Genomic DNA, 25,233 nt, shown 5'->3' with positions numbered 1-25,233 from the left:
TTATCTGTCTCTAGCCCGAATTAAAATAGCCTGGATGTCCATGACATTGGTGCCTGTTAAACCAGTCAGCAAAAGGTGATGTCCATTTTGGAACTTACTGAAGAATGTGTAGGAGTCATTGTTGCTCAGAAACGTCTCCACATCAAGACCTTCCTGAGCAGCCTTATCCACCAGCTCCTGGCTAGAGAAGGCACCAGCTGCCTCTGTTGGCCCATCTTGTCCATCAGTCCCACCACTGAGGAACAGGACTTCACATTTCCCAAGGAAGTAGCCAGCCCCAGTGACCTTAGCTCGGTGTAACTCCAATGCCACCTGTAAGGCCAACTCCTGGTTCCTCCCACCCTTCCCATTTCCTTGAAGCTGGACAGTGGTCTCTCCACCAGCCAGCAGGCAAACCGATCTTTCAGACTCCAATCCTTGCAAAGCCTTCAAAGAATCCACAAGGTTCAAACCTGGGATCTCTAGCTCTGCTGCCAGCTTTAGAAGATCTCCTCTCACCTGGTCTCTTAGAGGACCTTCTCCAAGTCCAGCTGTGCTCAAGCAAACAAACTGAATCAGCTGGCTGTAGAGTTTGGCCACTCTGCTGACCTCCCCACACACCCCTGCACTCAAAATCAGGGTCCAGTAGCCCAAATCCTCTGCTTGGCGTTTGGCCTCCTCTAAAGCTAAACTGTTTGAGCCAATGACAACATTGTAGACGTGAGAATAGTCTTTCGGACCACTGGGATCGGAGACGGAGCTGGACAGCACTGTTTTCACAGATCTGGGCAAGGTGCTCATCAGATTGTATTTTGTCATTATCTGAAGGCAGCCTTGAGCACTGGGGGAACTGTAGACAGTGGGGCCACTTGCAATAATGTCCACTGGGTTGCCAATGACATCAGAGAGGATGAGGCTTAGCACCTAGAAGCAGAAAGGATGACAGATAAATGCAGCGCCTGCTGCAGAGACTCACTGACATGCAAGAGTAGGGTGACCAGACGTCTCGATTTTATCGGGACTGTCCCGATATTTGCTTGTTTGTCCCGTGTCCCGACCAATGTTAGGTCGGAACACTGGACAAACAAGCAAATGCTCCGGAGCCCAGAAGTGCTCGCACCCCCTCCCGCCCCCTCCTTCCCCCATTGGCTCCCTCCCCAAATCCCCACCTCTTCCCCAGGCTCGCCATTCCTCCTCCCTCCACAAGCGCTGGAGGGAGGCCCCGGAGACGCAGGGGGAGCGCGGGGCCGGGGTGAGTGAGAGTCCGGCCTGGCCCCGAGCGCAGGCAGGACTCAGTCAGGCGGTACTGGAGGAAGAGGAGGGGGGCGGCCTGCGGGGCCAGGCGGCGGCTGTTCTCTCCCCCCTGGGCAGCGGGACTCGGGAGCAGCCGCTGCTTGCAGCTCCCACTGCCGCGGGGGGAGGAAGCGGCCATGGCGCTCGGCGGCTGCAGCTCTGGCGCCCGGGCCCGAACCCCCCGAGCCCGGGCCTGTTGCGGGGACCCAGCAGCGCGCACGCTGCGCCCAGCCCCTGGCCAGTCGCGTCTGGGCTGGCTGCCCAGCTGGTGTAATCCCACGGGCAGCCCCAGAGTGGGGGCAGCAGGCCCCAGCCCCCCCCGTCCCGCTCGGGTCCCGCAGGGGAACGAACGGGGCTGGGCTGCCGATGCCTCCGCCCCGGGGCTGTCGCGGGATTGCACCAGCTGGGCAGCAGCCCAGATGCGACTGGCCAGGGGCTGGGCGCAGCGTGCGCGCTGCTGGGTCCCCGCAACAGGCCCGGGCTCGGGGGGTTCGGGCCCGGGCGCCAGAGCCGCAACCGCCGAGCTTGGCCATCGGCTGCTTCCTCCCCCCGCGGCAATGGGAGCAGCAGCAGCGGCTGCTCCCGAGTCCCGCTGCCCAGGTGGGGAGAACAGCCGCCGCCTGGCCCCGCGGGCCGCCCCCCTGCTCTCCCTCCAGGTACCGCCCGACTGAGTCCTGCCTGTGCTCAGGGCCAGGCTGGACTCTCACTCACCCCGGCCCCGCGCTCCCCCTGCATCTCCGGGGCCTCCCTCCAGCACGTGTGTGTGGGGGTGGGGGAGGTGGGTTTTTTTTTTTTTTTTTGCCCTGCCCCCCCCGCGCCATGCCCTGCCCTGCCCCCCAATATTTGACCTGGGTGATCTGGTCACCCTATGCAAGAGTGATCAGACCAAGTTCTGCATTCAGTTACACTTGTGCAATCCAGCTGATCTCAATGGAGATGCATGGGTGCAAATGATGGCAAATGTGGCCCATTCTGTTTTAAGATAATAATATAATATATGGAGATATACCTATCTCATAGAACTAGAAGGGATCCTGAAAGGTCATCAAGTCCAGCCCCCTCCCTTCACTAGCAGGACCAAGTACTGATTTTGCCCCAGATCCCTAAGTGGCCCCCTCAAGGATTGAACTCACAACCCTGGGTTTAGCAGGCCAATGCTCAAACCACTGAGCTATCCCTCCCCCGCAATAAGAGCTCTCAGGGCTCTAACCCATGGAATCAAAATGACATTTAATGTTGGACTATAATATAGGAAAGAGTAGCATGTTTTTATGTGACTCTTCTCCAGCTCCTAACCTGGTATAGATTGAATTGGAGCTCCATTGATAAATACAGTGAGGGCTTGTCTACACTACAAAATTAGGTCGGATTTATAGAAGCCGGTTTTATAGAAACCGGTTTTATGCAGCCGACTGTGTGTGTCCCCACATAAAATGCTCTAAGTGCATGAAGTCGGCGGACCGCGTCCACAGTACCGAGGCTAGCGTCGACTTCCGGCGCATTGCACTATGGGTGCCTATGGGTACCTATCCCACAGTTCCCGGAGTCTCCGGCGCCCATTGGAATTATGGGTTGAGATCGCAATGCCCGAATGATGCAAAGCAGTGCCGCGGGGGGTTCTGGGTACATTGCGTCACGCCCCTCCCCCGCCGTCACAGCAACGGCAGACAATAGATTCGCGCCTTTTTACCTGGGTTACCTGTGCAGACAACATACCACGCCAAGCATGGAGGCCGCTCAGCTCAGCTCACCGTCACCATATGTCTTCCGGGTGCCGGCAAACGTGGGACTGCATTGCTAAACAGCAGCAGCAGCTTACTGCCTTTTGGCGGTAGACGGTGCAGCATGAGTACTAGCCTTCATTGGCGCTCGGGATGCTGGTAGCTGTGGGGCTGGCAGCCGTAGGGCTGCATTGCACCAGCCCCTTGCCTTTTGGCAGTAGATAGTTTATTACGACTGGTAACCGTCCTGTCAGTATTGTCTGCTGAGCACCCAGAAGAGGCCGAGGGCGATCTGGGTGCTCAGCAGATCTGCAAGAAGAGCTTTCCTCAGGTCTGAAAGCAAGTAAATTTACAGGTTGCCTGAAATGCTCATAGATTATTGTAGCCTGAGCGCCTTTACCGATCCTTCTGGCTACTGTACAGCAGCAACCCCTTGCCTTTAACCGTCCTCGTTGGACAATGATGGTTACCAGTCGTAGTATACTATTTGCTGCCAAGTATTTGCTGCCAAGCACCCAGAAAATGCCGAGGGCTATCAGTCATGCTGCACTGTCGTCTTAAGATGTAAAAAATAGATTTGTTCTGTATTCATTTCCTTCCCCCCTCCCTCCGTCAAATCAACGGCCCGCTAAACCCAGGCTTAGGAGTTCAATCTCGGGGGGGGGGGGGATTCTGTGTGACAGTTGTTTGTATTTCTCCCTGATGCACAGCCACCTTTCTTGATTTTAATTCCCTGTACCTGTACGCCATGTCGTCAGTCGCCCGCTCCTCCCTCCCTCCCTCCCTCCCTCCCTCCCTCCCTCCCTCCCCTGGTCTTTAGATACTAGTTTCGCGCCTTTTTTCAGACCAGACGCCATAGCTAGCACTGGGATCATGGAGCCCGCTCAGATCACCGCGGCAATTATGAGCACTATGAACACCACGCGCATTGTCCTGGAGTATATGCAGAGCCTGGACATGCCAAAGCAAAACCAGGAGGACCAGCTGAGGAGGAGGAGGCGATTGCAGCGCGGCGACGATAGTGATGAGGAAATTGACATGGACCTCTCACAAGGCACAGGCCCCAGCAATGTGGAAATCATGGTGTTATTGGGGCAGGTTCATGCCATGGAACGCCGATTCTGGGCCCGGGAAACAAGCACAGACTGGTGGGACCGCATCGTGTTGCAGGTCTGGGACGATTCCCAGTGGCTGCGAAACTTTCGCATGCGTAAGGGCACTTTCATGGAACTTTGTGACTTGCTTTCCCCTGCCCTGAAGCGCCAGAATACCAGGATGAGAGCAGCCCTCACAGTTGAGAAGCGAGTGGCGATAGCCCTGTGGAAGCTTGCAACGCCAGACAGCTACCGGTCAGTCGGGAATCAATTTGGAGTGGGCAAATCTACTGTGGGGGCTGCTGTGATCCAAGTTGCCAGGGCAATGAGAGACCTGGTGATATCAAGGGTAGTGACTCTGGGAAACGTGCAGGACATAGTGGATGGCTTTGCTGCAATGGGATTCCCAAACTGTGGTGGGGCGATAGACGGAACCCATATCCCTATCTTGGCACCGGCGCACCAAGCCACCGAGTACATAAACCGCAAGGGGTACTTTTCAATGCTGCTGCAAGCCCTGGTGGATCACAAGGGACGTTTCACCGACATCAACGTGGGCTGGCCGGGAAGGGTACATGATGCTCGCGTCTTCAGGCACTCTCTTCTGTTTCGAAAGCTGGAGGAAGGGACTTTCTTCCCGGACCAGAAAATAACCATTGGGGATGTTGAAATGCCTATCGTGATCCTTGGGGACCCAGCCTACCCCTTAATGCCATGGCTCATGAAGCCATACACAGGCAGCCTGGACAGGAGTCAGGACCTGTTCAACTACAGGCTGAGCAAGTGCCGAATGGTGGTGGAATGTGCATTTGGGCGTTTAAAAGCGCGCTGGCGCAGCTTACTGACTCGCTGTGACCTCAGCGAAAAGAATATCCCCATTGTTATTGCTGCTTGCTGTGCGCTCCACAATATCTGTGAGAGTAAGGGGGAGACATTTATGGCGGGGTGGGAGGTAGAGGCAAATCGCCTGGCCGCTGATTACGCGCAGCCAGACACCAGGTCGGTTAGAGCAGCACAGCAGGGCGCGGTGCGCATCAGAGAGGCTTTGAAAACTAGTTTTGTGACTGGCCAGGATACGGTGTGAAACTTCTGTTTGTTTCTCCTTGATGAAATCGCAGCCCCCCCACGCACCCGGTTAACTCTACTACCCTGTAAACCAACCACCCCACCCTCCCCTCCCCTCCCCTCTTCAAGCACCACTTGCAGAGGCAATAAAGTCATTGTTACTTCACATTCATGCATTCTTTATTAATTGAGCACACAACTAGGGGGATAATTGCAAAGGTAGCCCGGGATGGGTGGGGGAGGAGGGAAGCAGCACACAACTAGGGGGATAATTGCAAAGGTAGCCCGGGATGGGTGGGGGAGGAGGGAAGCAGCACACAACTAGGGAGATAATTGCAAAGGTAGCCCGGGATGGGTGGGGGAGGAGGAGGAAGGAAAAGGACACACTGCACTTTAAAACTTTAAATCTTTAAAACTTATTGCTGTGGAAATCATCTAGGGTGGAGTGATTGGGTGGCCGGAGGCCCCCCCACCGTGTTCTTGGGCGTCTGGGTGAGGAGGCAATGGGACTTGGGGAGGAGGGCTGGTGGTTACTGAGGGGCTGTAGCGGCGGTCTCTGCTCCTGCTGTTGGTTACAGAGGGGCTGTAGCGGCGGTCTCTGCTCCTGCTGCCTTTCCTGCAGCTCAACCATACGCAGGAGCATATCACTTTGATGCTCCAGCAGCCGGAGCATCGACTCTTGCTTTATGAGTACAAGTTGACGCCACTTCTGCTCTTCAGCCCGCGTTTCAGCACGCAACCTCTGCTCTTCAGCCCGCGACTTCTCCTCTTCAGCCCGCCACCTCTCCTCTCGCTCATATTGGGCTTTTTTAAAATCAGTCATTGACTGCCTCCACGCATTCTGCTGTGCTCTGTCAGCGTGGGAGGCAGTCTGTAGTTCAGTGAACATTTCGTCACGCGTCCTTCGCTTCCTTCTTCGAATATTCACTAGCCTCTGTGAAGGTGAAACATTTGCAGCTGGTGGAGGAGAAGGGAGAGTTGTTTAAAAAAGATAAATTTTTGAGAACAATGGGTACACTCTTTCACGTTAGATTTTGCTGTTCACATCACACAGCACATGTGCTTTCGTTACAAGGTCGCATTTTTCCTCTTGGCCTGCCGGTTTGGTGTGAGAGATCACTCACGCAGTGCCAGGCCACAGATTTCAGCTTGCAGGCAGCCATGGTAAGACACAGTCTTTTGGCTTTTTTAACCTTGTTAACAAGTGGGGATGGTTTAAAACAGTACTGCTCTCATTAACCATACCAAGCACCCGTTGGGTTGGCCATTTAAAATGGGTTTGCAATGTAAAAGGAGGGGCTGCGGTTTCAGGTTTAACATGCAGCACAAACCCAACTAACTCCCCTCCCCCACACACCCAATTCTCTGGGATGGTCACTTCACCCCTCCCCCCCACCGCGTGGTTAACAGCGGGGAATATTTCTGTTCAGCAGAGCAGGAAGGGGCACCTCTGAATGTCCCCTTAATAAAATCGCCCCACTTCAACCAGGTGACCGTGAATGATATCACTCTCCTGAGGATAACAAAGAGAGATAAGGAATGGATGTTGTCTGCATGCCAGCAAACACCGGGACCATACGCTGCCATGCTTTGTTATGCAATGATTCCAGACTACGTGCTACTGGCCTGGCGTGGTAAAGTGTCCTACCATGGCGGACGGGATAAGGCAGCCCTCCCCAGAAACCTTTTGCAAAGGCTTTGGGAGTACATGAAGGAGAGCTTTCTGGAGATGTCCCTGGAGGATTTCCGCTCCATCCCCATACACGTTAACAGACTTTTCCAGTAGCTGTACTGGCCGCGATTGCCAGGGCAAATTAATCATTAATCATTAAACACGCTTGTTTTTAAACCATGTGTAATATTTACAAAGGTACACTCACCAGAGGTCCCCTGTGTGCCCACAGGGTCTTGGGTGAGTTCGGGGGTTACTGGTTCCAGGTCCAGGGTGACAAACATATCCTGGCTGTTGGGGAAACTGGTTTCTCCGCTTCCTTGCTGCTGTGAGCTATCTATGATGTTCTCTCCATCCTCATCTTCCTCGTCCGCCGAACCCGCTTCCCTGTCTCCAGCGAGGGACTGATAGCACACACTTGGGCTACTGGTGGCTGCACCCCCTAGAATGGCATGCAGCTCCTCGTAGTAGCGGCATGTTTGCGGCTCAGCCCCGGACCTTCCGTTTGCGTCTCTGGCTTTGTGGTAGGCTTGCCTTAGCTCCTTAATTTTCACGCGGCACTGCTGTGGGTCCCTGTTATGGCCTCTGTCCTTCATGGCCTTGGAGATCTTTTCTAATGTTTTGCCATTTCTTTTACTGTTTCGGAGTTCGGCCAGCACTGCTTCATCTCCCCAGATGGCGAGCAGATCCCGTACCTCCCGTTCGGTCCAGGCTGGAGCTCTTTTGCGATCCTGGGACTGGGACTGGGACTCCATCACGGTTACCTGTGCTGATGAGCTCTGCATGGTCACCTGTGCTCTCCATGCTGAGCAAACAGGAAATGAAATTCAAACGTTCGCGGGGCTTTTCCTGTCTACCTGGCCAGTGCATCTGAGATGAGAGTGCTGTCCAGAGCGGTCACAATGAAGCACTGTGGGATAGCTCCCGGAGGCCACTAATGTCGAATTCCGTCCTCACTAACCAATTCCGACCCCCCTAAGGCCGATTTTATCGCTAATCCCCTCGTCGAGGTGGTGTAAAGAAACCGGTTTAAAGGGCCCTTTAAGTCGAAAGAAAGGGCTTCGTCGTGTAAACGTGTCCAGGTTTAAGTCGACTTAACGCAGCTAAAGTCGACCTAAACTCGTAGTGTAGACCAGGCCTGAGAAAGCCCAGAAGTTAAATACGAGGCCAGATCCTCTGCTAGTGTAAATCCACACAGCTCTGTGGATGACTGCATTTGCTGATTTACTTCAGCTGAGGCTCCAACCCACTTACTCCAGCTAAGGGGGGGGATAGCTCAGTGGTTTGAGCATTGGCCTGCTAAACCCAGCGTTGTGAGTTCAATCCTTGAGGGGGCCACTTAGGGATCTGAGGCAAAATCAGTACTCGGTCCTGCTAGTGAAGGTAGGGGGCTGGACTTGATGACCTTTCAAGGGCCCTTCCAGTTCTAGGGGATAGGATATCTCCATTAATTTAATTTAAAAATTTTTTAAAAAGTGGCCCCATCAGATAATAGTGGTGGAGTAGTGAGGGAAAGGCTGCTGTTGAACAAATAAGGAGTCTGAATTCCCTTCAGACCACAACGCTGATCTGTCCAGATTGTGGTGGGGAGTCAGCATTCTGCATGTGCACATTAACTGGGGGCTACAGTCATTAGCATGGCCAGTGCTCTCATTTGAACCTGTGCACACATTCATTGGACAGTTTAAAGGGGACAAATTTGGCCCAAAATGTAGGTTTTGAAAAGATGAATGAAACCTAAATTAAATAGAAACATTTCCACTATTGTTCTGCTACAAACTGACAATGTTTTTGTTTTTCCTAAAACAAAGAAAGCTGGCCTGGACTGCTTTCAACCCAAATAATCATTGCAGCATTGTGCCAGAGAGCCAGAAAGTGAAACTGACTAGAAAGTAAAAGGAAACTGACCAGCCAATTTTCATTCCCTGAGCCAAAAGAAATGCAGTGACCAGATTGAAAAAAACAAAACACAACACAACTGTGTTAATAATCTCATGTGCTACTGAAAAAGGTAAGTAATGATTTTTATTTTTTTTTTGTAAATATGGACCAAATCTTTGAATCCTATAGCTGATTCCTAACTGCATATTCAGGCAGCTAAATAGAAGCAGTGTGATTACCACAGATGCTGATTCCCACTGACTTCACTGGGAGCTGAAGTCATCCAGTCGTTCTCAACCTTTCCAGACTACTGTACCCCTTTCAGGAGTCTGACTTTTGTTGCGTACCCCCAAGTTTCACCTCACTTAAAAGCTACTTGCTTACACAATCAGACTTAAAAATATAAAAGTGTCACAGCACACTACTACTGAAAACTTGCTGACTCTCCCATTTTTAATCATATAATTGGAATATAAATATTGTGCTTAGATTTCAGTGTATAGTACATGGAGCAGTACAAACAAGTCATTGTCTGTATGAAATTTTTATTTGTACTGATTTCACTAGTGCTTTTAATGTAGCCTGTTGTACAACTAGGCAAATATCTAGATGAGTTGATGTACCCCTTGGAAGACCTCTGCATACCCCTGGTTGAGAACCACTGATCTAAACATCAGGTCATTTCTACTGAGGTCTGTTTTGACCATGACTTTTAATCTCATGGTGTTTCTTTAAAACTGCCTTAGAGCAGAAGCTATGGGCAAGTAAGAAGTCTTCCACACTCACCTGTGCAGGATATGCAGCCCGGGCCAACCCTCCACCTTTCAACAAGGAAAGGGCCTTCCGGATGGTGTTGAGCTCCTGTATGGTAGCTCCTCTGGAAGCCAGAAGCTTGGTGACCTTCTCTTTCTCTTCCAAGAGGATCGGAGGAGTAGGAGCAGGCAGTAGGGCCGATCCGCCTCCTATAATGCAGGAGAAACCGCAGTGAGTGAATGCACGTGTGTAGCAGGGTGGGAGGAACCCCCCAGCACTGAAACGCTGGCCTCTCACAGACAAGGGGCTAAGCGAGGGCATCCTACAGCTGGAGTTTTCCTAATTCTCTTCCCTCACCATTTTGTTGTAAGGGAATTTAGTGCTTGTGAAAGATGCCAGACTAATAGCCCTGGAGACTGATGTCTTCTGTTTCTCCACAGAGCAGGACTGGATCTCCATGGCAGTCAGTTACAACTGTGCTCAGTGAGCTCACTCACAACGGTGCCTGCTTTGCCTGGCATAAATGAGAATGTGAGGTGCAAGGCGGGGCAGAAACAGGCCCAGGTGCTATTGTTCTCACTACACTTCCCTGCGAATGTGCCTCAAATCTGACTTCAGTGACTGCTAGTCAGAGAGGGGGGACTGCAGACTCCATGGCTCACTCAGTGTTTAGCTGCAGGGAAAGAGAGACACTTCTGGCTTCAGCATTTCACTGACCTCATTCATAATGAGCGGTGTTTAAAAAAATATAGCAATGTCTAAACCTAAATACAGAACAGCACTACAGCAAAAAGCTTATTGAGAGAGAGAGAGAGAGAGAGAGAGAGGGAGAATCACAGAGGAAACAAAAATGAGGCTGGATACTATGGTGATGGGTGCATTAGTGATCTGATCAATGGGAGTGGCAGAGCACAACTGACAGCATGATTGGGCCCTTGAAATGCAGTGAAAAAGGAGGGGGGAAATAGATGGATAAAATAGAGGGTGAGTATGTATAGAAGTGTATCAGAAAACTACCATAAAAGGGTAAAGCCTGCTCTGAGGTTTGAGAAAAAGCACCATCAATAAAATATGATGAACAAGAAAAACAAATGAAAGTGCCTGAGTTTCAGTCAATCAGTAGGGATCTGGCTGCGAGGCAGGAGCAGTCAGAGTGGGCTGTGTGGAGGTATGCATTGCATGCTTTGGGAGCTGCTGCTGATAGCAAATCCTGGGATGGCCTAGGAGTCTCTTGAAGATATCAGTAGCCAGAGGACAAGAGGAAACTCAAGGGAATCCCCACCAGACATGATTCAAATCCAATTATATCCGTGTCTGGATAATCCTGGAAAATTCTCTCTGAACCATGGCAGAATAGACTGCAGCCAGCTGAGCTGAGCTAGGCAGCTGAGGATCTCAAGCTAGATCTCGCTCAGATGAGGAGCACAATCAAGAACCCCCCAAAATCCCTAAAGAGCAGCTCCAAGTGCATTTGTTTCTTTAACACTGGGCTGCACAACTGGAGACACCTACTCACAGGGGCATGTCTATAGTTGGATATCCACCCAATCAAATAAACCCCACAAGTGCACTGCCGCATTGCTTATGCGCCCAAAGCAGAGCACATCCCCTCAATGTGTGCCCCCCATCTGGGAATGGAGGAATAAGGCACTAAAGGGGTAATCACTCCTGGAGGAGCCTGCGGGTTTCAAATGCATGTGCTTTGGGGCTGATCCTACAAGGTGCAGAGCACCTCTTACTTGGCACTGAGTGACTCCTTTTGATTTCGGGAGAGGGGTGGCTGGGTGAGAATGCAGAGCACCTCAGCCATGCTATTTGGCCACTTGCAGGATCAGTCCCTCAGTGACTCCGAGTCTCAGATGGGGCCTCATTTTTCCAACTTGGGTACCTAAGTTAGTCCCCCATTACAACCCGTGCATTGATGCCCAAGCACCTGCACCTCCTGCACCTGCAGTTCTGAGCTCTGCTGCCCTAGCCCAGTGGCTCAACCTTTCCAGACTACTGTACCCCTTTCAGGAGTCTGATTTGTCTTGTGTACCCCAAAGTTTTACCTCACTTAAAAGCTACTTGCTTATAAAATCAGACATAAAAATACAAAAGTGTCACAGCACACTAGTACTGAAAAATTGCTGTTTTTTCATTTCTTATTTTTACCGTATAACTATAAAATAAATCAACTGGAATATAAATACTGTACTTACATTTCAGTGTATAGTATATAGAGCAGTATAAACAAGTCATTGTCTGCATGAAATTTTAGTTTGTACTGACTTTGCTAATGCTTTTAACATAGCCTGTTGTAAAACTAGGCAAATATCTAGATGAATTTATGTACCCCTTGGAAGACCTCTGTGTACCCCTGGTTGAGAACCACTGCCCTAGCCTACGTGCCCAAATTTAAGCACGGGGCACCTCCCATTCTGAGGGAAGAAAGCATCTACATGGCTGTGTGATCAAATGACCCAGGAGAGTCTGTCTTTACAAATACAAACATGGAAATACAAGACACTGGTTACACTGACTTCATGGTGTCAACCCGATGTAACTCAGAGCAGACTTGGGCCCCAGGATCCAGACCTCCATACAGCTCAGGCAGCCTCTCCTCAGTGCTTTGCCTTGGGATGGGCTTATATTTGCAGAGCAGTGCTTTCTGATTGCCTGGCACCACCACCTGGCAACACGGTGCTTTGCTGCTTCAAACTGCATGTACTGTGGATTGATATTGCAGGCACCACAGCAGCGAACCACAGGGCAAGGCCTGTGGGCGGAGGGAGAGAAACAGCAACACAACTGGCTGGCCCAAATACTTGGTGTGTCAACACTCTAATGAATAATATAGCATCTCCCATCCCAGAACGCATTCGACTCTTCACACACAGCCCTGCTGGAATGCAGCCACCTCTTGCCTGGGAGGGCACAAAGCAAAAGCTGGTGGAGGAGGGAGATTCTAGACTAAGGAATCAATAGTGGAATCCTTGTGACAAGTTCCTCTGAGAGGTGTGATTGGGAGAGAAGTGTGTCTACCCGGGGCCCAAGCTGCTGCCAACTCACGGCTGCTGCCAGAAGACCAGGTACTGAAATGTGAATGAATGCAGTGAGCTGCCACCGGTGTGGGAGTCGCAATGGGAACAGCTTTGACCCACTTTACGCCTCTCCTCATCTTCTTTTGCAACAGGCAACTTGATCTAGTTTGCCAGGCATGATTCTGGATCTGTTTCCTGCATGCACGAGGAAAGGAAGAAGCCAGGCTAGGGAAGAGATAAAGGGAAGAAAGATGGGGCAGAAGAAGGGAGGGCAACAACTGATGGCAGCAACAGGGTCCCACAAGAACTCACTCCCTGCTCCTGGGGTTCCAGACATTACCTGAGATCAGCACAAGGAGGAGGTCGTCAGCCGTCAGGCCTTCAGCTAGCTCCCGAATCATGCTGGCTGCCCTCAGAGCCTCTCTGTCAGGGAGGTTGTGCTTAGCTCCTTCTATGACCTGGATCCTGCTGTGAGGCTTCAGCAACATCTCCCTGCAGGGGTTAGAAAGATGATCAGGCCACCGAAATGTACACCTATCCAGAGCCCGCTTGGCAGCCCCACTCCCACAAGAGGGATTTGGGGGACAAGAGAGGGCCCTGTGACTGAGGTTTATCCAGGTTCCTTTGCTGATCCTGGTCTCTCCCCCACGGGGTCGGGTACACTATGGAGGCAGCATACACAGCCCCAAGGACAGATCTGATGGCCCACAAAGAGGGATGGAGACCAGTCAAGCTGAGCCATGAGTCTTGCACCCATAGTCAAGGGTTAAAGTTGGGAAAGGTGGAGAGGATCCAAGAGGGATTCAGCAGTGACCCGAAGGGGAAAATCTATGGCAGGCAGACATTTCTGCAGGAGCCTGGGTCTTTGTATTTGCCTGTCCCCCACCCTTCTCTGCACCCTCCCACCGGAATATCCGGGCACTATCAGTCTTACTCCATTCCCGCCTGCTGCAGGCATGCCCGGATGCCATGGGGGACGCTGACAACCCCCTGAATTAGGTGGTCCCCGAGGATCTCCTCTGCCTCGGCCGCCATTCCCAGCACAGCCTTCCCGAAGCCCACCAGATACAGGTTCCTCCTCACAGGGAAAGCCCGGTCCCTCACGACCAGCCTGGGGCAGCCATCTGTTTTGAGCACCAGGGCCCTTCTCAGCATGGGGGCCGGCAGGACGACACCCACGGCACTGCGGAAGAGGTGCAGCCCGTGCTCCCAGAGAGACATACTGCGCGGGTAAGATGCTTGGACCCGACAGGCTGGGATCATGCAGGCTCTATGGATGTTGGGCAGGGCCTTGAGAGCGGAGGTCATGTCTGGCCCACGCTGTCTCTTAGCAGTCAGTCAGCCAGCCATATCCAGCCTGTAATGAGGGGAAGGAATAGTTAACTACTCAGCCAGCAAGAGGTGGGGCTTTCGATTGGAAAGTGGTGAGCTAGCAAGCTGTGAACCCAATACAGGACTCAGCCTTACTCACGCAAAACTCTCATGGAAGCCAATGAGTGTGTGCCTGGAGTAGGAGCTAACTAAGAAGCTCTGGATTTGGCCCATAGTATGGAAATCTGGCTTCCCAGCACAGGTAAATCCACTATGCTACCCACATCTGCAGTGCACACCCTTCCCCAGCAGTCTGAGACAGCACCATAGCATTTGTATTTCCTTTATTTTCAGACTTCTGCCATTTGGGGGGTTAACAGTTAGACAACCTGATGGCTCCCAGCTCCCCTCATCCCCTTAATGTTCCCTACAACCCCCTCAAACCCCTGCGAGGGCTGAACATCTGCTGGCTAACTTCAGGTTCATTGTAGATTTCAAACACTGCCCGTTACTTTCACTCACTCATTTCTTAATGAGTTCCCAACATTTGCAGGCTGTTCTCTACCCTTCCGGGGGAACATTCAGATAGACCATAGCCCCCAGCCCACCTTTTACCTAAGGCAAAGCCCCTCATCACTGTGGTATCCCAAAGCTCATCTTAGATCATTCACTGTTAGTTACTTATTTCCTTCCTACAGTGTCTGATGGAGCCTATGGTAAAATAACAGGCTCAGCATCTTTGTGGCTGGTTGAACTCCTTGATGATGGTTATGTCAGAAGATGCCAGTCACGGGGGTTTTCACAATAAAAAGCAAATCAACTGAAGACAGAAAAATGCTCCAATTTCTTGGCTTTATTACTGGCTCATCATTCTTTAAAATCATGTTCAGACACCAGACAGGCTTGTATGCTTACAGAGCCCAATCCTGCACTCCTCCTCCAGGCAAAACTCCTGGCCAGTTCAGTGTAAAGACAGTAGCCTACTATAAACAGTTGGGTCACATTCAATAACAGTCAAGTTGGGAGGGAGACTCCATCTCATCAGCACAGGGGTATTAAGCCCAGTAACTTGTATGCTTGACTAGAGCAGATCTTCCAGACAGCCAGTCTTGATTTGAAGATATCAGGAGATGGAGAATCCCACCACTTCCCTTGGTAGCTTGTTAACTCACTGTTACAAATGTGTGCCTGATTTTTAATATGAATTTTTCTGGCTTCTGCTTCCTACCATGGGTTCTTCTTGTGCCTTTCTCTGCTAGATTAAAGAGCTTTTTAATACCTGGTATTTTCTCCCTGGGAAGGTACTTCGACACCTCTGATAAACTGAACAGACTGATCTACTTAAACTGGCTTTTGTAGGCCTTACTGGAGCCCGAGGCATAACTAGCAGTATGAACCAAAGGCTGTAAACGAAAGCAGGCCTGGCCTTGCCAGAATAGTAACACACCAGGTATCGGCTAACCAAGTAAGCACATTCCTGACCGCAGAGGATGGTACAAGAACACCGAGAATTCTCAAGTACCTACATAAACAAATTCCTAAGAGATTTTGCAGGCACACACCGAAACCCCCGTAAGATAAGGAGGGATGACGGGATAACAGAGGAGGATGTTTTGTTCGAATTAGCAGGTACAAGGTGTAAGGGTGGTAACTAACACCATCTGGAGTGATGTTTGTTTGTATCGAGGTATAAAAGGAGAAGTTATAGGAGGGGCAGCTTTATGTTGGCCAAGGGGACAGGATCCTGGTGTCCTGACTGAGCCTTTACTTTGTCACAGGCATACATGAATTAGTGTCCCTGTGACCCGGTAGACAGGGCACAAGTACCGTGCTTTGCTGACAATAAACCTGGGCGAGTGCCTTCGCCACCGAACTGAGCCTGAGGTCTTTCTTTGCAAACATCAAGGTCTGCTGAATGAACATGCTGCACTGTCTGCTAGCACAGCTGACATCGGAGCTCCAAGAACAGCACTGAGCAGCTATGTGTGTCTGACAAACGCCAGAGGGACACTGTAACGTCACTACACTGAGGAAGTTAGAGAGTACCGTTTCATGCATAACCTATCTAGATATGTATATGCCCCCTCATCTTCATAGGAGCTATGCGCCTCACAGTCATTAATTAATGTAACCTCATAATATCCCCGTGAGGCAGGGAAGTGCTATTATCTCCATTTTACACATGGGAAACCGAGGCATGGAATGGCTAAGTGACTTGCCCAGGGTCAAAAAGGGAGTCTGTGGCAAAGCTGGGAAATAAGCCCAGCTCTGCTGGGTGTGAGTCCGGCACCACAGCACCACACTTCCACCACCTCACCATGTGGACATCCCTACAGCGCAGTGAAAGTCCTAGAATGCAGCACTCTGGGACTGTCATTGCACTGTGGCAGTGGTCACATGGCAAGTTGTTGCACAGCACGCTGGCGCGCTGTAGAGTCACACCGTCGCTTGCCATGGAAGTAACGTGGTATGTGAACAAGCGCTCAGAAATAACAATGATCCACTAAACAGGGAACGTAACAGGCAGAGTTCAAGACAGCATCAGCCTGAATACACTCGAGGGCAGATCCCACAGAGGAAATGGCCACCCTATTTTGTGAGATGGTCTCCATTTAGGAAAAAAAAAAAAAAAAGAGGACATTTTATCCCCCAACACAATAAAGAGTGGGGTGTAAGCAGCTGGAGGGAGAATTCACGGGCGGCCCAGCTAAACAAAACCAGAGAACCCAGCCACGTCTCTGGCCAAATTCCCTTCATGCAGTTTAGCAATCAGTAAACCCCAAACAATGGACGCATGGCAGCTCTTCTGTCTCAAGCAGGCCCTGTTCTGGGTTCCAGCTGGCAAAACTCTTGTCTCTGCCTCTCCTGAGAGTAGCTCAGCCTTTTGAGGATCTGAGCCCAGGCAGGCTTAGCGACGCTTGGCTGCCTCGACACACGGAGCCTCTCCCTGCTGGGAATTCACCCAGGAAAACCACACCACTGTCTGATTCAGAGCTGGGCCATCACTAGGACGAGAGGTGGCAAGGCTGAGGTACTCTGCTGGAGGCACTAAATGACTTGTACACCCTGTCACAGGGGATGGGGGTTAGAATTACCTTCCAGTTGCGTCTTCCTCCAGAGAATGCACAAGTGAATGCTCTTCCAGGAGAGCTCAAGAGTCCAGAGGTCTCTTTATTGAAACACTCCCACAAGGTAGCAAAGGTTTAATAATTAAGAGAGTGAGGCCCTCCTAAAGCACCTCTGAGCTCAGATCAGTGCAGCGCCTCTTTCCGCCACTGAGGAGCTCAAACCCAGAGCCCCCATTAAGAGCCTCCAAACCCACAAAAACAACAAGGAGTCTGGTGGCACCTTTGCCACCAGACTCCTTGTTGTTTTTGTAGATACAGACTAACACGGCTACCCCCTGATACTCCAAACCCACAGACTTTGATAGTCAAAGCAGCCTGTGCGTGCTGATCGAACCCCATGGTGGAACAAGGGCTTGAGAGAAATAACAAGGATTTGCTCAGTGCTGAGGGCGACAGCATTTCAAAGTGAAATAACAGGGGTGGAGGGAAGAGGGCCTAAAGGAGCTCGCTTGGTGGGTCACCCAGGAGGATGAGAATGCAGTGGGAGCTTGCTTCCCCCTTTCCTTCCCTCCCACCCTGTTAATCTCTAAGATCTCACCTATGCCAGGTGCTATAACCAGTTAAACAGCAGCATTAGCACTGGTTAGACTCCTATTGAACTAACAAGATGGTAAGATCTCCAGAAGCCACCAGAGTCTGGTCTATACCAGAGCTAATAGCAATGCAGCGGAACCAGTGATAGCCCTAGTGGGGAATTTAGACTGTATTACACAGGAGGGCAAACTAGATTATAACAGTCCCTGCTGGCCTTAAAAATCTACCTACTTATATTGCTCAAATCACCACAGCATCTGAGCACCTCAAATCTGTAGTGTATTTCTCCCCACAATGCTCCTGGGAAGTGCGACTATCCCCATTTTACAGATGGAGAATTGAGGCACAGAAGGAGGGATGCAGGAGGGTACTTAGGCGCTGTGATGCTCGGCGTTGCAACACCCAACTTTTAGGCGCTTAGAAAACTCGGGAGCACCACCGTGATCCACAAAAAACAAGTCAGGTGCCCAGGCTCCCTAAGCAATGAATGGGGAGAGAGAGGCACCTCAGAACATGAGCCACAAAAGCCAGCATGCCAGTTGGGGAGCTGCCTAAGCCAGATATTGACCAGCAAGGTGTGCACTAAGCCCTGCCCTGTCTTGGTCTTACAGATAAGTGCCTAGAGGCGGCAGCTGCTAGTGGTGGAGGAGGAGCTGCTGCTCCCCACCTTATAACTGTTGGCCCATGGTGAGAGCGCTCGTCTGGGGTGGGGAGACCCAGGTTCGATTCCCCCCTCTCTGCCACAGGGGGAGCAAGGATTTGAACAGGGGTCTCCCACATCTCAGGGGAGCACACTAATCACTGACCTGTGGAACCCTCAGACTCCCCTGTTGACGCTGTCCCGCTGTGGGTAAATAATGAAAGAGTAGTTGGAAAAGGGGGACTCGACCCAAGGTTGCCCTGACCACTGGGCTACAGGGTCATTCTCACACTCACTCTCTCCAGCCCAATGACTGTTCAAGTTAGTGGCAGAGTTGGGAACCCAGGTCTCTCAAGTCTCATTTAGCCTTAGACTCTCCTGTTCCTAGTGGCACCTGTGGCAACCCATTTTCCTCACTACCGTCTGAGTCCGTCATACATTGTCGCCATGAAAGCAGCATCCTTTTCGATTGTCCTGTGACAGGTCATTCTTTGTCCTCCATGCCTCCTTGTGGAATCCAACCTAAGATCCAGGCTAACACTTGCACCCACTGGACCATCCTTCCTCCTTGTCAATGAGCCACTTTCAGTTACAAGATTATAACATGCACAGAATCACACCTTAACACTCTTCATAGAAATGTACGATTCTTCACTCAATGTCTGAATTACCTCTGAACACTATTCATTTCATCAGGTTGTTCAGATTTCTAGGCCTGATTCTCCCCTCAGTTACACCAGTTGTACCCCAGTATAAAAATTAACACTTGAAATTAACTGTGTTACACTGGCGTCAAACTGGTGCAAAGAAGTAGAAAATTAGGCAGCCTTGTGTCCTCTATAAAAAAACCTTAGCCTCACTCAGGTTGGATATTTCAACCATTCTCCTACAGTCTACAATTTGCCCCCAGGCAAAATGAATCAAGCTTGGCACTTAAGATAATTCAAGAGGCTGTAACCACTTGGAACACCATTTTACATGTTTGGAAACCTGCTGTAAAACAAATAGCCTCTGATTGTCTTTCCCTTCAAGGTTAACATCACCGCACTGACTCTCACCAAGTGGAATCTAGCGAAGACTGAGTCATTTGAGGAGCTAACTCAATCTCTGATCAACCCAGTATCATTGTGATGATTTCTGCTGTTTGAGCAGTAAAAGCTTTTTTGAAGGCAAAAGATCCAGCACAGGGCACCCAAGTCATGACAGCAGATCATTTAGCATCCTGTTGATTCAAAGGAAGGACCATAATTAACTACAGTAGAACCTCAGAGTTATGAACTGACCAGTCAACCACACACCTCATTTGGAACTGGAAGTATGCAATCAGGCAGCAGCAGAGACCAAAGAAGTATTTCCTCTGAACAGCACTGAGGCTTTCTACCTCTGATCACAATGACAGACAATGCAGACGCAGAGCAATCTGCCTATGAGCACCTGTAATTACATTGCTAACATTGCTTGGTATACTATTTTACTAGTGATGTAAATCTGTCTTCTGCACTTTGAACTCGGGTTATGTTTATGCAAGAAAGGACCTGACCCAAGGAGACCATTCATGTCAATGGGAGTCTTTCCAGTGCTTTCAACAGGGTTTGTTTTTTTTAAGCACAATCCATAATGGGCCAGATTCTGATCTCCTTTACATTGGTATAAACCCAGGGTAACTCCACTGAAGTTAAGAGTTACTCCAAATTTACACTACCGTAACCAAGAGCAGAATTCAGCACGGGCACAGTAGCATCGGGGTCTCGCTGCGTAACACCCTTTCCCATCAGCCCAAGTTAGTGGTTGCTACTAATGAGCTGATTAATCCACTTGTTTTTTATTTATTGATACCAGCCACCAGCTATTAAATGTCATTGGACATCAGTTACAAGTCAGAGTTACAAGATTCATCAGATATTTTTTGAAATCCTATTCATTTCACCAGGGCTTTAGAAACAAAGGCAGCAGAACTCCACTCAACAGCATGTCTATTTCAGAGTTAGCCCAGCAAAAAAAGGGAGTTTAAATGCTGCCATTTAGGGCACCATCGGGAACTATGGGTCTGGAAATGACTTAGCTGCTTGAGCTAGCCAATGCCTAGCATAAGGGAAGTTATGCCATCGCACATCTGGTTTTTCTTCTCTCCACCTGCTGGTTGGGGAAATAAACCCACTCATCTGGGCTGATGGAGAGGATGTTGGAGAAGATGGTGATTTATACTAAAGATGTTATTCTCGCATCATTTTAAGAGCGCTCCAATATTAATTTTTCTTGTGCCCTTTTTGGTTTTTTTATTCTACATTAGAGCCATGATAGCCTGAGTGGAAATGACCAAGTCACATTCCCGAGGCCCTGCCATGGCCCAGACCTTGCACACTCCTCAGTCCCCACTGCCTAGCACAGGGGTGGGCAAACTTTTTGGCCCGAGGGCCACATCTGGGTGGGGAAATTGCATGCAGGGCAGGGGGCTGGGGTGCGGGAGGGAGTGCGTGGTGTGGGAGGAGGTGTGGTATGCAGGAAGGGGCTCAGGGCAAGGGGTTGGGGTGCAGGGTGCAGAAGGGGGCTGAGGGTAGGGGGCTGGGGTGCAGGAGGGGGCAGCAGGGGGTTAGGGGGCTCAGGGCAGGGGGTTGGGGTGCAGGGTGCAGGAGGGTTTCGGGGTGCAGGCTCCAGCCCGGCGCCGCTTACCTCGAGCAGCTCCGGGGTGGCAGGAGCATGCAGCGGGGCTAAGGCAAGCTCCCTGCCCTCTTCCCCCTCCCTCCCCCAGGGGCCGCAGGGACGTGGTGCCGGCCGCTTCCGGGAGTGGCGTGGGGCCAGGGCAGACAGGGAGCCTGCCTTAGCCCCATGGGGCTGGCAATCCCGCAGGCCGGCTTGAAAGCCCTGATGGGCCGGATCCAGCCCGCAGGCCATAGTTTGCCCTCCCCTGGCCTAGCAGAATGTTTGGTTTGGGGTGCATCCTTTCAGAAAGTTGTCCAAGAGTCTACATTAAACTTTGGAGGAAAACAATCCTGAGAACTGCCTGTTCTGAGTGAGGATTAAAGGAGGATTGCAAGGGGTTTAGATTAATCCCCTTTAAATGAAAACTTCCTGAGCTTCCATTAATGAATGATGTCCCCAATCTGCATATTAATTTGCATAAGTTAACATTATAAGATCTAGCGCTCGCTCTTCATAAAGCTCCTCAATCTGCAGCTGCCCACCAGCTTCAAGTTCCATGATTAACTCTCTCAACACAAGACACCAAAAACCTCAGCTCCCAACTTCCATCTTCTAGGGAGGGGACTTGGCGAGGATAAACTACAGGCAAAAGACTGTTTCTCATTAACTTAGATAACAACTAGGAATTGGAATCAAATCAAACTCTGCAAGCAAAGAGCCAGATTCAGGTGGATGGGTCCAGCAGTCAGGTATCAGGGTGAGAAGCGTAATCTAAGGGCAGGTCTACACTTAAAATGCATGATGCAGCCACATTGCGGTAGCATTTTAATGAAGACGCTGTAAGCCAGGGGCTCTCAACACAGGGTACACGTACCTCTGTGGGTATGCAGAGGTCTTCCAGGGGGTACATCAACTCATCTAGATATTTGCCTAGTTTTACAACAGGCTACATGAAAAGCACTAGCGAAGTCAGTACAAACTAAAATTTCATACAGACAATGACTTGTTTATACTGCTCTATATACTATACACTGAATTGTAAGTACAATATTTATATTCCAATTGATTTATTTTATGATTATATGGCAAAAAGTCAGCAATTGTTCAGTAACAGCATGCTGTGACACTTTTGTATTTTTATGTCTGATTTCATAAGCAAGTAGTTTTTAAGTGAGGTAAAACTTGGGGGTACATAAAACAAATCAGACTCCTGAAAGGGGTACAGTAGTCTGGAAAGGTTGAGAGCCAGTGCTCTAAGCTGATGAGAGAGAGAGGGAGAGAGAGAGAGACTGACTGACTCCCGTCAATTTAGTTAATCCACCTACGCAAGAGGCAGTATCTACATTGGCAGGAGAAGCTCTGATGCCAACATAGTGCTGTCTACACTGGCGCTTAGATCAGTATAACTACATTGCTCAGAGGTGTGAATAATCCACACTCCTGACTGACGTAGTTATACCGAAGTAATTTGGTAGTGTAGACCAGGGCTAAGTATTAGATAGATTACCGTCTGTCTACCTAGCTAAGTCTAAGGGAGTGTGAACTGGTGTAATTTACATCCTAGGAGACTGGACAACTGTGTAAGAATGCGTAAATTAAAGTAGAGGATGGTCTTATTTAATTTAGAGCTTCCTACACACTCTTGCTACTCCCCTTTCTTCTTTGGTGCATAAAATACACTATCACACACCCTCCTCCCACTGAAGTCATGGATAAACTTTTCCAGCACTACCAGGGGTGTTCTGCCATAGGACAAGGAACTGTCTCAGTGTGGTCTACACTACAGAGTTAGTCTGACATAAGGCAGCTTACGTTGACCTAATTATGTCAGTGTATGCAATGTAACCAGGAAGATATAAGCCCTTGTAGTAGAGGCCTGGTATAAGGCAGGACCTGCTCACAGAATTTGGCAAGAACAGGGCTACTATTGCAGAAATACATATCCCTAAGAAATGCTAGTCACAGAGTGCTTACGCAAACACATCCTGATATCAAGTGGTACCAAAACATCTAAATATCAAGGATGGTACAAAAACATTTCCCAAGGATAACAGGAACACACGCACCACTTCTAAAAAAATAAGGTCAGAATAACAGTACAGGCAGTCCTCGGACTTACGACACAATTGGTTCCTTACAATTGTGTCATAAGTCAGAAAGTCGGAACTCGGAACTGCAATCTACTCCATTGTGGGACCAAGCATCGTAAACTCAAAACCTATAGTCATAAGTTGAATCAGGGTGTCAAAGTAGAAGTGGCGCATTCATCGTAACTCGAATGTCGTAAAGTCAAGGACTGCCTGTACGTAATAAAAATGTTTTGATCAAACCAACATGTACAAAATAATGGGCAATAACTAGCAACATCAGGGGGCAGTAACTAACTATATCAAAGGAGCAGTACTAACTTGGTTGTACTGAGGTATAAAAATGTATCTCAAAAGGAGTATCTTTAGCCAGCCTAGGGAGCAGTGGAAAGTCCCGCCACTAACTGAGCTGCGTCCATTCTCACGAGCATACATATCTTAGTATCCTTGTCGAGTCTGCCAGGTGCTATTACCATGCTTTGTCGACAATAAACCAGGCCGGGTACCTTCATTGAAAACTGAGCCTATGAATTTATTGGGCAGTTTAATTAAGGTCTGCTATCTCTGCAGAGCTAAAACAGCACACTAAATAAACACACACACAACCAACATCTGACCACATGCACTACAGCCTTGCTCTCCCCGATGTAAGTGCCCTACTACACTAACATAATACTTCACCTCCATGAGAGACATAGGGCTTATGTGAGCATAGTTAGGGTGACCCAGTGTCTGTGTAGACACCCCGGGTTACTTACATTGGCTGTCATTCTTTTCAATTTCACAGCTGGGTGCTTGAGCCAAAAAATTGACAAGAAAGCCCCACAGCTCAGGCTGTCACCACTGGGCGGTGGGGGGAACTCTTGCTGGGATGGGGCCCGCTAGGGATCTGCGCCTGGAGCTGAGAGGCCAAGCTCTCAGCCCAGGACCGTCCCTACCAATTATGGTGCCCTATGCAGCCCGAGCACCTGCTTCCCCCCCGCCGAGGGTCTGGGCTGCGCTCAAGACCTGCAGGGTCAGGGAGGCAGGAGCTGTGGGGGGCCACTTTGAGGGGCCCCACAGGCCCAGGGTGGCCTGGGGGATTAGCGGGGGGCCTGGCGCCAGCAGCAGGAAGCAGAATGACCCAGCCCCAGCCCGCTCCCCCCACTCCAGACGTGTTGCTCAGGGAAGGGGGTTTGTGGGAAGGGGTCCGCCCCCCCCACTCACCGGCGGCGGGAAGTGGAGTGTGACCCAGCCTCAGCCCGCTCCGCTTCCCCTGCCGTGTTGCTTGGGGGAGGGGGAAGGACCACCCCCTGCACTCACCGGCAGTGGGAAGCAGAACAACGCGGCTGGGAGCTGGCGGAGTGGAGTGGGCTGGGACCGGGTTGCTCCGCTTTCCACCGCTGCCGGTGAGTGCGGGGTCGCTGGGGCAAGAGGCTTGGGGGGGAGGGGGAGAGGTGGAATGGGGGCAGGCCAGGGGCAGAGCAAGGGGGAAGATTAAAGCGGGGCGGGGGGAGTTGTCCCAGGCCCCACACCCCCCAAGGAACGGCCCTGCCCCTTGCAGTGGGCGCAGCCCGCAGGGCGGCCAGCCGGAGGACAGGGCTGGCCGCCAGAGCTGGTGCTGCCGCATATGCAGCACGCAGCTGCCTAGGGCACCATGAAATTTGTGGCAATTTGGTGCCCCAAATTTCACGATGCCCTACCCAGCTGCACATTCTGCGTATGCCTAGGGAGGGCCCTGTCTCAGCCCCCTCACTGCCCCTCTGAAGTCAGAGGAAACACTCCTCGCGAGGATGTGGTGCGCTGACAGGATGGACAATGCAGACACGAGCTATGCCATAATTACTAATATAGGTCAATTTAAGTTTGTAGTGTAGGCGTGATAAAGATTCGTTCTAAGTGACTTCCCAGTAAGCCTGCACTGGTCCCTTGTTACGGGGGCCTGGAGGGCCAGGCAGCCTGAGCCTGTGGCTCCCAACACCCTGCTCGGCTGCGGCAGGGCCGCAGTCTGTAAGGCCGGGGCGCGGGGGTGGCGGGGGAGACCCGCGTGGTAGGAGGTCCAACTGCAGGGCCCCAGGCTACTTCCTACCAGCTAGGCCACAGCGTCCCGGGCTTGGCCAATCAGGCGGGAGCCCCCGCGCAGGGAGGTGAAAGCTGGCAGCGGCCGCGCGCACCGGGACAGGAGCGAGCAGGCAGCTCCACCCCCTCCCCAACCAGCGGAAAAGAGTCAGGCTCCCCCCTTGTCCCATCCCTCCAGGCTTGCCATTGGCTGCGGGCAAAAGAGGGCGGAGCTATCTGGGCCAGGAGGCTATGTTTAATCTCTCATGTGCTGGCTGGTAGCGGCTCTGCTTCACCACACCCCTATGTCGCCGGTTCCAGGACCGATCCCAGTAAGATCCCACCATTGGTGGCAGTACAGACCCAGTACTGGTC

At 50.9% G+C, this 25,233-nt stretch overlaps 1 protein-coding gene across 2 annotated transcripts; it reads right to left on the bottom strand.

The window, feature by feature from the left end:
- Nucleotides 1-24,947, bottom strand: GLYCTK (glycerate kinase). 2 transcript variants are annotated; one of them, XM_065408325.1, is made up of 5 exons: nt 24,890-24,947; nt 13,416-13,838; nt 12,822-12,973; nt 9,492-9,667; nt 1-903 (listed from the first exon to the last, which is right to left on the bottom strand). In XM_065408325.1, exons 2-5 carry the CDS (start codon nt 13,787-13,789, stop codon nt 1-3), a joined length of 1,605 nt encoding a protein of 534 aa, XP_065264397.1. In that variant the 5' UTR covers nt 13,790-13,838; nt 24,890-24,947. The 2 variants fall into 2 exon arrangements, with proteins under 2 accessions (XP_065264397.1, XP_065264398.1); XM_065408326.1 differs by lacking the exon at nt 24,890-24,947 and adding an exon at nt 24,028-24,094.
- Nucleotides 24,948-25,233: the final 286 nt, after the last annotated feature.

The sequence above is a fragment of the Emys orbicularis genome, chromosome 7, assembly GCF_028017835.1.
Source record: "Emys orbicularis isolate rEmyOrb1 chromosome 7, rEmyOrb1.hap1, whole genome shotgun sequence".
In the NCBI taxonomy this organism is placed as follows: Eukaryota; Metazoa; Chordata; order Testudines; family Emydidae; genus Emys; species Emys orbicularis.
This window is presented reverse-complemented; position numbering and strand designations above follow the sequence as displayed.